The 10164-nt window shown below is 51.9% G+C and overlaps 2 protein-coding genes across 6 annotated transcripts in view; one reads left to right on the top strand and one right to left on the bottom strand.

Annotated features, from left to right (window-relative positions):
* Positions 1–4697, top strand: part of NR1I3 (nuclear receptor subfamily 1 group I member 3) — an 8102-nt gene extending 3405 nt beyond the window's left edge. The window contains exons 4-9 of one of the 2 annotated variants that reach the window (XM_017515097.2): positions 1087–1256; positions 1479–1618; positions 2884–3029; positions 3125–3241; positions 3421–3541; positions 4444–4697. In XM_017515097.2, the coding sequence (XP_017370586.1) occupies positions 1087–1256; positions 1479–1618; positions 2884–3029; positions 3125–3241; positions 3421–3541; positions 4444–4573 (824 nt within the window). In that variant the 3' untranslated portion in view covers positions 4574–4697. Of the gene's footprint in view, positions 1–1086; positions 1257–1478; positions 1619–2883; positions 3030–3124; positions 3242–3420 lie in introns of both variants that reach the window. The other variant, XM_037733672.1, reaches the window with a different exon arrangement.
* Positions 3735–8659, bottom strand: TOMM40L (translocase of outer mitochondrial membrane 40 like). Of its 4 annotated transcripts, none has more exons than XM_017515100.1 (10): positions 8471–8659; positions 8004–8252; positions 7653–7720; positions 7257–7349; positions 6887–6988; positions 6355–6460; positions 6036–6158; positions 5844–5920; positions 5552–5654; positions 3735–5418 (listed from the first exon to the last, which is right to left on the bottom strand). In XM_017515100.1, the coding sequence occupies exons 2-10, from the start codon at positions 8116–8118 to the stop codon at positions 5279–5281; spliced, it is 927 nt and encodes a 308-aa protein (XP_017370589.1). In that variant the 5' UTR covers positions 8119–8252; positions 8471–8659; the 3' UTR covers positions 3735–5278. The 4 variants fall into 4 exon arrangements, with proteins under 4 accessions (XP_017370589.1, XP_017370590.1, XP_017370591.1 ...); XM_017515101.1 differs by having other exon boundaries at positions 8004–8153; XM_017515102.2 differs by lacking the exon at positions 7653–7720 and having other exon boundaries at positions 8004–8153; positions 8471–8625.
* Between the last annotated feature and the right edge of the window lie 1505 nt (positions 8660–10164).

The following is a 10164-nucleotide window of genomic DNA, read 5'->3' as shown; positions in this document are numbered from 1 at the left end:
TTGGTCCCGTCACAGGAATCTGAGCCTGACCATATTTCTAAAAAATATGATTAGGCTGGGTGTGGTGGCTCACGCCTGTAATCCCAGCACTTTGGTAGGCTGAGGTGGACAGATCACTTCAGGTCAGGAGTTCGAGACCAGCCTGGCCAATATGGTGAAACCCCATGTCTACTAAAAAAAAAAAAAAAATTAGCCTGGTGTGGTGGCGGATGCCTGTAATCCCAGCTACTCAGGAGGTTGAGGCAGGCTTTAACTCAGGGGCAGGAAGTGGTAGTGGAGGTTGCAGTGAGCTTAGATAAAGCCATTACACTCCACCCTGGGCAACAGAGTGAATCTCTCTCTCTCTCTCTCTCTCTCTCTCTCTCTCTCTCTCTCTCTCTCTCAGTGTGTGTGTGTGTGTGTGTGTGTGTGTGTGTGTGTGTGTATATACATGATGAATACCAGCCCTGCCTAACCTGGGGTTGTTTCATTCAGTGGGATTTAACCTCAGAAGTTTTGAAAGTATGCTAAAACATCAAACAAGGGGCCAGACACAGTGGCTTATGCCTGTAATCCCAACACTTTGGGAGGCCGAGGTGGGTGGATCACCTAAGGTCAGGAGTTTGAGACCAGCCTGACCAACATGGCAAAACCCCGTCTCTAAAAATATACAAATAAACAAACAAACAAACAAACAAAAATGAAATAAGGGTTTCTTTGAAATGATTATCTGATTATTTTTGAAGGATTATTTGCAAACATCACATAAGGCGATGCTCTAGGTATCAAGACCCCTCCCTCATCACCGTTTCCCCAGAAGCCTTCGCACTTTTCCTTACGCTTTTCCTGCTTTCCTCATCACCCTTCCCTTCTCTCCCATGGTGCAGTTTGCTGCTGCAGTTCTTCACAGGCGGGTGAAAGTGTGCAGGAACCCCCTGCCTCCTGGAGCCTCTAGGACTTTAGCCAAGCCCAAGAAAGTCTCAGGAATTCCCATTTCCCCCCATCCTTCATTGTGCAGGGTGGCTGAGGGGCCCCAGATTAGGGACCGGCAGAGAGAGGTGCTCTGCTAGTCTCAACAGCTTTGTCATGATCTCTTGCCTGGCACAGTGATACTGTCGGCAGAAGCCCTGGCATTGCGGCGAGCAAAGCAGGCCCAGCGGCGGGCACAGCAAACACCTATGCAACTGAGTAAGGAGCGAGAAGAGCTGATCCGGACACTCTTGGGGGCCCACACACGCCACATGGGCACCATGTTTGAACAGTTTGTGCAGTTTAGGGTGAGCACCGACAGGTTTGGGGTTGGAATACAACCAAAAGGGCACCCAATAAGGCTGGTCTGAGGGAGAGGGGTGTGTGCCATGCACCAACACAGAGGACAGATCTCCAGAACCCCAGCCTCAGCAGGCTTCTCAGCAAGGAACTCTTCCAAAATAAGGCTGGTGAGGACTAAAGGAAGGCCCTAGGGCCAGGGCCTCTAGCTAATGCTCTGATCATTGCAGCCTCCAGCTCACCTGTTCATCCATCACCAGCCCTTGCCCACCCTGGCCCCTGTGCTGCCTCTGCTCGCACACTTCGCAGACATCAACACTTTCATGGTACAGCAAGTCATCAAGTTTACCAAGGACCTGCCCCTCTTCCGGTGAGTAACCTCCCCTCGTCTTTCAGGAGGCAAGCATTTTAGTAAGTTGTACGCCCACCCCAAAAAGTCACTGACGACAAATTAACACATGCCTCAGCCTTTCCAAGCATTAGGTTTTGAATTCCCCGCTTTGTTTTTAAGTGTGCCAGTCAGAACTTGGTGTTCTTCTTCCTCTCTGAAGTACAGGTTCGCATCTAAAGTGCCCTTGAGGTGCCTTGCAGTGGCTCGTGCTAGTAATCCCAGCACTTTGGGAGGCGGAGGCCAGCAGATCACTTGAGTCTAGGAGTTTGAGACCACCCTTGGCAACATGACAAAACCCCATCTCTACAAAAAAAATACAAAAATTAGCTGGGCACGACGGTGTGCACCTGTGTCCTACCTACTCAGGAGGCTGAAGTAGGAAGATCATTTAAGCCCAGGAGTTTGAGGCTGCAGTGAGCCAAGATGGTACCATTGCACTCCAGCCTAGGTGACAGAGTAAGACCCTGTCTCAAAAAAATGAAAACTAAAAATAATGATAATAGGCCAGGCACGGTGGCTCATGCCTGTAATCCCAGCACTTTGAGAGGCCAAGGCGGGTGGATCACTTGAACTCAGGAATTTGAGACCAGCCTGGCCAACATGGTGAAACCCATCTCTATCAAAAATACAACACTTAGTCGGGTGTGGTGGTGGGTACTTATAATCCCAGCTTCTCAGGAGGCTGAGGCAGAAGAATCACTTGAACCCAAGAGGCAGAGGTTTGCTGTAGCCAAGATCAGGCTATTATACTCTAGCCTGGGTGACAGAGCAAGGCTCACACCTATAATCCCAGCATTTTGGGAGGCCAAGGCAGGAGGATTGCTTGAGCCCAGGAATTTGAGACCAGCCTGGGCAACATAGCAAGACCCCATCTTTACAAAAAATAAAAATAAACAAACAAAACATTAAAAAGTGGGCCAGGCACAGTGGCTCATGCCTGTAATCCCAGCACTTTGGGAGACCACAGCAGGTGGATCACTTGAGGTCAGGAGTTTGAGACCAGCCTGGCCAACATGGTGAAATCCTGTCTCTACCAAAAATATAAAAAATTAGCCGGGCATGGTGACACACACCTGTAATCCCAGCTTTTGGGAGGCTGAGGCAGGAGAATTGCTTGAACCTGGGAGGCGGAGGTTGCAGTGAGCAGAGATCACGCCATTGTGCGCCAGCCTGGGCAACAAAGTGAGACTGTCTCAAAAAAAAAAAAAAAGTTAAAAAGTGCCCTTGTTTCCTGCTTTCCACAGGTCCCTGCCCATTGAAGACCAGATCTCCCTTCTCAAGGGAGCAGCTGTGGAAATATGTCACATCGCACTCAATACCACTTTCTGTCTCCAAACACAAAACTTCCTCTGTGGGCCTCTTCGCTACACAATTGAAGACGGAGCCCATGGTGAGATGGTGCTAGAGCAGTAGGGGGCATGTGTCCTCGCGGTACAGTGTGCAGTCGGGTGACCTAGAGGCTCCTAATCCTAGTGTCTCCCGCAGTGGGGTTCCAGGTAGAGTTTTTGGAGTTGCTCTTTCACTTCCATGGGACACTACGAAAACTGCAGCTCCAGGAGCCCGAGTATGTGCTCTTGGCCGCCATGGCCCTCTTCTCTCCTGGTGAGCATCTCCCAAAGCCCAGAACCTTTTGCTGCTCCACCTCTGCCCAAACACTCAGTTCCTTGAGTCTATCCACCCCAGGCCTTCTAGCCATCAAACCTGCAGACTAGGTCTATCCCAGCCTCGGTCCCCGGGGCACTATGCAGGCCCACCCCTGCCGCCCACTGTGTCCTTCCCAGTTCCCTATCTTACAGACCGGCCTGGAGTTACCCAGAGAGACGAGATTGATCAGCTGCAAGAGGAGGTGGCACTGACTCTGCAAAGCTACATCAAGGGCCAGCAGCAAAGGCCCCGGGATCGGTACGGTGGGACACGGAGGGCTCGGAGGCCACACCAGGGCAGGAAGGGGTTGGCGAAACATTGAACTTGGGAGGAATGTCTTTCACTGTCCTTTCCTTAGGGAATTCAGGTCTCTTGGGGTCTAGTCTTTCCCCCTGGCCATCCCTGTCTCACATCGTTTCAGCATCCAAATTGCTGAATTTGGATACTGCTGTTTCATCTCACTTTTTCCAGATTTTTTTATTATTATTATTTAGTACAGATGCAAAGTAGTAGCTCAGAGGCTCTGGGTAATAGCATTCCTGAGATTGATGACATCCATCACCTCACCAGTCCAGCTTCTCCAGACTAACGCAGACTTTTAAGTCTTGTTCACTCCCTTCCCTTGGCCTTTCCTCTCCTCGCCATTGGGCTGATTCCTTCGATTTTTCTTTTCCCTTGAAGTTATAGTCATTCACAGTTTCATGGCCAAAGCCAGTTTCAGTTTCATAGTCTGCGATTTATCCAGGCTCTGAGGTATAAACCACTTCTGTTTTGCTCATTCCTCCAAGAGCCAGTTTGGCCAGAAAGGGGACACTTCATACCACAGAACATATCCACCTTCTAGAACCTGCTCTGGAGGGCCAGGCCCTCAGATTCCACACAGCTGGAATTCTGGCCAAGTCTGGAGCTTTCTTCACACTCGGCCCTCAGAGCTCTGGGGTCAGAATAACTGAGCTTGGTGAGAGAAGACAGTGTCAGACTGAGGCCCCCTCGAGGACCTTTGGAACTTCTGATAATCTGTCATACCAGAGCATGATTTTCTCTAATGTCAGACCTGGCTTCACTGAGGAACAGTTCAGGGGATCAGGGCCTCAAGACAAGACTCCCAGGTGCCTTATTTCCCTCCTGTTTTCCTGGCAACCCCACTACTTCCTCCACAGGTTTCTGTATGCAAAGTTGCTGGGCCTGTTGGCTGAGCTCCGGAGCATTAATGAGGCCTATGGGTACCAAATCCAGCACATCCAGGGACTGTCTGCCATGATGCCGCTGCTCCAGGAGATCTGCAGCTGAGGCCAAGCTCACTGCCTTCCCCAGCTCCTGGGACACCCTGGACACTCTGGAGAGGGGAAATGCTGGGACAAAAGATTGGACCATGTTCAAAGAGAGCCCAGTGGTTGCAATGAAAGACTAAAGCAATAACTGCCTCTTCATGCAGTCATGGGGATACTGGGGGTGACCATGGGAACAAAGTTGTTCTCTGGAAGCACAGAAGGTGGGAAGGAGGAAGCCTCGGGGCTAAGAGGTAAAGAAGCTCCTTCTGGGAATGGATGGGCCCCACTTTCTAAGACCAAAGATCTAGCCCTTCAGCCCTACTTCCCCAGCCTTGGGAGGCTCTGGGATGGAAAACAGGATGGTCAGCTAATCCCATGCAGGATTAACCACAGGGAAAGGAATAAGGAAGTCTGGGGGCAGGGGGCACCAGAGGGAATTCAGCCAGACATACCCCTTAATCCTTCCCCCTTAGTCCAGAGCCACAAGAGCATGGGGAAGGTGATACTGGGGCTGGTAGCAGAGGGGGGATCCCCAAACTTCCACCTCATCAGCTGCCCCTGTGGCAGCTCCAGTTCTGAGGAGGGCATGGTCCTGTCCCCCACTCTGCTCCTGGGTCCTAGAGGTCACCCAGCAAGGCGGGCTCTGGAGAGGGGCCTAGTCTCTGGCCCTAGGGCACCTGACTCAGAGGTTCCAGCTGCTGTGGGGGCTGACTCAGGGACAACCTCAGCCCACAGTGATGCTGAAGCCACAATGGAATCTGTTGCGCCAGTGATTGAGAAAGGCTCCAAGGGCTAGGGTGACAGGCAGAGGGGGCATCTTCTTCTCCAGCACAGCACCTACACACCAGTTACTATCCACCAAGCCTGTTGGGGGAGAGAATACCAACCAGGTTATTTAACAGGGATTGGAGGAAATAGTCACCAGAAGTAAGGTCAGCTTCCTCCCTCTGCATCCTCCATCCCTCAGCATAGCCAGATGTCTCCCAATAACCCTCACCTCTAAACACCATGTTGGCCTGGGGTAGAGTCAGGTGGTAACCAAAGGAGAAGGTTGTGTCTTGTAGCCTTGTGTTTGCCTCAAACTCCACTCCAACCTGAACCTGAGAACCACGGGCAAGGATGAGAGCAGAAGGGTCCTGACGGGGGATCAGCAGAATGAAGGCATGCATGGAAATATATACACGGCATGGTAGGAGGAAGACTAGGTCAGCAGGGCGGTAGAGGTCCAGATGGACAGAATTTCACGACTGACTTGCTGAGGAGGAGGGGAGTGAGGTCAGAGGTCTCACCTGTTCATTTGCCTTGTGGTAGTAACTTGCATGGGCCCCGCCTGATCCCACATTCAATGTAGCTACCCAGTGTACAGCTGTAAAATCCAAAGTGCAGAGGGGAAGGTGTGTCACTACAGTATGACACGGGCCAGGAACCCCAGAAAAGTCCAGAATTGCCTCTCCTGGCCACTACTATGCTTAACCCCATACCCGAGTACTTCCCAGCCAGTGTCAAGATGGCCCCCTCTTCGCCCGGCCGCCGGTGATAAACGAGCTCTCCACCCAGCACCAGCCGATGAGTGAGGCTCTGCAGGAAGTGAGCCACCATGATCACTGTGGGGGAATGGGAAGACATGGAGTCAGCCGTAGACACAACATCCAGGTCTGCTCCCTCACCCCCATAAGCCCCACCCCAGCCTGCCCAAGAAGTTCCTTTTCTAAACTCCGAACTGTACAGAAGATGAAGAGACATAGTCAACATTAGCAAAATGGGCAGCCAAGATAAAAAGAACCCTGTCCCATTCCTCACCTGACTCTCCAATCAGGTCAGGATTTCCCAGGGTCAGAGTGGCTGTGTAGTCATCTCCCCGATACTCGCCATCAAACTGCCATGTCAGGAACTTGGCCTGCTGCGTCTGGGTGGCAAGAGCAAGAAGTAAAATATCCCTCCCTCTTATTGTTTTTTTCCTGAGATGGAGATGGAATTTCACTCTTGTTCCCCAGCCTGGAGTGCAGTGGTGTGATCCCGGCTTACTGGAACCTTAGCCTCCCGAGTAGGTAAGATTACAGGAGTGCACCACCACAGCCGGCTAATTTTTGCATTTTTAGTAGAGACGGGGTTTCACCATGTCGGTCAGGCTGGTCTTGAACTCCTGACCTCAGGTGATCCACCCACGTCGGCCTCCGAAAATGCTGGGATTACAGGCGTGAGCCACGGCGCCGGCCTCTCTCCTTCTTTATGATCATTATTGACCCTGCTCCTCCTTCTAAGCCCTCAGAGCAGGAAACCCGTGGAGGAGAAAGAGGAAGTGCCTCAGGGGATGGAGGCAGGAACTGGTCACCTGGAAGACAGCCTTAGCTCGGAGCCGCTCTGCCAAGAGGAGCAAGACCTGGGCGTTCAGGCTGCCACTGCTGTCCATGTCCCCTACCACAGTGGGGAACACCTGTGGAAGTGGGTACACAGTAGTAAGGCTGAGCCGGGTGGCACCACTCAGCCTCAACCCAAATATAGGACTTCATTAACAGTACACAGCGCCCCCTGGTGGAGTCACAGAGACACACTCTGGGCTCTTCACAGAAAACGTTTCTCTACCCTCTCCCATTCAGAAGAGACATCCCATTCCTCCTCATAACACCCACAATTCCTCCCCCTCCAGAACTGGGTCCCAGATTGGCTTTTAGGGAGATGACCCAGGTGTGTGGAGCCCTCACCTCCGTGGGACTGAGCTGCCAATCCCCTGCATAGGCCGCATGGAGGTGATATCCCGGCAAGCCCAGGGCACTCATGTGTATAGTGTGAGCCACCTGAGGAAAGAGGAGTCAGTGGAGAAGAGGGCACATTCCTGCCCCACTTCAATCCCTCATCCCACCCTTCGTCTCTTCTCCCCATCCAGAGGGCCTCTCAAGAATCCCCAAATATTCCAACATACACAGGATCATTGGATTAAAAGCAACAAGTCCCACAGGCAAGGGAGGTAAAGAGAACCCCACATCCTCCCTCATTTGTCCCACATAGCCTGGCTAGGGCTGGAGTACAAAGGAAAGGAGAAGAGGATCCAGGGACAGGAAAGGAGGAATAGTAAGGAGGGGCCAGAGAAGTGGGAGCACCTGGAAATGGCTGCTCAGAACCTTGTTGACAACGAGCTTCACGCCCTCCATCTGTGCTGGGAATACATCTGAAGGGGGTAGGGGAAGGGAAGGAATAAGCACAGACAAGGAACCCCTACCCCAAAAGGTAGTCTCCCCTTTCAATCCCACAGGGAGCACTTTGGAGGAATTAACCTCCTTTCAAGTCGTGCAATGAAATGCTCCGCTTCATTTGGGCACCTGATCCTCTCTGACTCTGCATGCTCCAGCTGTGATTTCCCCTTTCCTGCTCCCATCGCCGGACATCCAGCATTCAAGACCCTCTACTTCTCTGCCCCTTCATCTTGAGACACCCAAATGCCAAGTTCTCACCTTTGCATAGCCGGTGCAGCTCATCGAAGCTCCCAGGGTTCGGCAGAGGTTCCTCTCGGCGGGGGCTCCGGCGGGGCAAAGTCCCCATTGGTGCCAGGCCCAATGTGTTCCCCATTTTAGTCCAGAGGGCGGGGAAGGGCCGGCGTTAGCCTGTGAAAGGACGCTATTGCCCCTTTACCCCCCAACAGGCCCCACCCCCATTATCCAGCTCCCCAGTCCCAGAAACTTCCACATGGTCCGACGCTGGACCTGGAACAGGAAGAGTAGGGGAAAAGAGCACTCATGGGGAGACAACCCCAGGCACACTCCTGCCCCATCTTTGATCTCTCACCCCCACCTGTCACCCCTGTCCCCTCTCCCTTTCTTTAATCCTAGCCCCCACCACAGACCTCACCTTGCTCCCTAGTCTCTCTACTCTTCATTCCCAGGCCCCAAGACCAGGCCTGCAATGGTGCAGTATCCCTTACCATCTCAGACCATCATGCTGCCCCTTTCCCCCGGCACACCCCGGTCATCTTGATGGGGGCGGCCATCTTGAGTGATGGCAGAACTGCAGCTTCACGCTGCATTCTTAGCGTGGCCATAAGCGCCATCTTTGAATCTGGCAAAGAAAGCTGTCAAAGACCCAACCCACCCCAATTGGGTCCCGCCCAATCAGTGAGAAAAAAAAGAAGCCTCTCTATCTACCCGGGGCCAACGCAAAGGGAGGAAGCAAATGAGTGGCAGGTCGGCCGGCCCAAGAGCTTCAACTGTGGCGCTGCAGAGGCGGGCGGGACTTGATTGGTGGCCCCTTAGACTTAAGTGGATGGCCTTAGATCACTAGGCCTCTGCAAGGTCGGAAAAAAACTTATGAGCATGCAAGACACTAGAGGGAGCATCTTGTAGCTTGGGCCATTGAAGCTCCTTCCACCCATGTAGTTTCACTCATGAGAAAAGTGAAACTGCAGCTGGTAGACTGGCATTGTGTGAAGGGTGACAGAGAGAACGATTATGAGGACTTCTTTAGAACCCTGGTTTATTTCTATCTCTCCTCTCTCCCCAAGGAGCCCTTGGAGAATCCTCACAGCCCCCACAGCACACCTCCAAATGAGTACTACTCAATAAGTGCAGCACTCCCTAGGACAGGGGCCCACCCTTCTCTTCTGGAGGTCTACATCTCTCGAAGTCCCCACTCTTGCCCCACTTGGTAGAATGGAAACTGGTGTGAGAGTTTGGCTCAGAGGCGTGAGTTCTATCGGAAGTACTCGCTGAAACAGCTGTTCTCTGTATTTAACCCTTCCTTCCCTGAGTCCCCAGGCACAGTTGGCAAATAAAATCTAGGAATATGGGGCTTGGCCCCCAAATGCACCCCATCCCAGGACCAGGGGGAAGGCAATGGGCTGACCCCAAGCACTACACTCTCCACAGGGGAATAATCGAAGATGGAGTAAGATTTTTTTGGTCTTGGATGGTGACGGGTGGGAGGAGGGGGAGGATCAGGAAAAATAACTGAGTATTAGGCTTGATACCTGGGTGATGAAATAATCTGTACAACAAACCCCCATGACACAAGTTTATGTATGTAACAAACCTGCACATATGCTTCTGAACCTAAAACAAAAGTGAAAAAACAAAGATTTCTCGGTCTCTGGTCACTACCTCCCTCATTAGCTCCGCACCTCCACCCTTACCTCTCAGGAATGTTCCACATACTCAGGGAGTAAGCTTGGTGGACAAAAGGGTGAAAGATACAAATAAAAATACTTCTGACATCTATTTAACTGATTTTACCCAAATGCTTTAAACCTGGGAATGTACCTTTCTCCCTCTGCCACCCCTGACAGGAGTGGGATGAGGGCCAGGGCTGCTGCTCCTGCTGACTCAGTATTGGCTGATTATTGCCTAGAACTGATAAGGTAATCAAATGACCTGGCACCTTCAACCTTTATCCTGGCAGCAGCCTCTTATTCGCCTCTTTTCCTGCCAGAGCCCTCCACTGGGAGGGGATGGGCAGAAGCTGTTTTCTGAATTTGTTTTAAGGGGGAAGGGTAGGCTCACTGATCAGCATCCAAGTCATGCTGGGCTCTCTTGTTTTCTCCCCCTGTCTCATTACACATTAACTCAAAAAGGAACAAAATCATTTACACTTGCCCTCTAACCCTGACCTTCATTCCCCTAACCC

This window comes from Cebus imitator, unplaced genomic scaffold, assembly GCF_001604975.1.
Source record: "Cebus imitator isolate Cc_AM_T3 unplaced genomic scaffold, Cebus_imitator-1.0 Scaffold541, whole genome shotgun sequence".
Lineage (NCBI taxonomy): Eukaryota > Metazoa > Chordata > Mammalia > Primates > Cebidae > Cebus > Cebus imitator.
Note: the sequence above shows the minus strand (reverse complement) of the source record. Positions and strands in the feature narration are given on the sequence as shown.

Coding starts and splice junctions, on each gene's coding strand:
- TOMM40L (XM_017515100.1), bottom strand. CDS start 8,118: ATGGGGAACACATTGGGCCTGGCACCAATGGGGACTTTGCCCCGCCGG. Junction 5,655..5,843: donor ACCACAAGGCAAATGAACAG/GTGAGACCTCTG, acceptor CGTGGTTCTCAG/GTTCAGGTTGGAGTGGAGTT. Junction 5,419..5,551: donor GGCCAACATGGTGTTTAGAG/GTGAGGGTTATT, acceptor CTCCCCCAACAG/GCTTGGTGGATAGTAACTGG.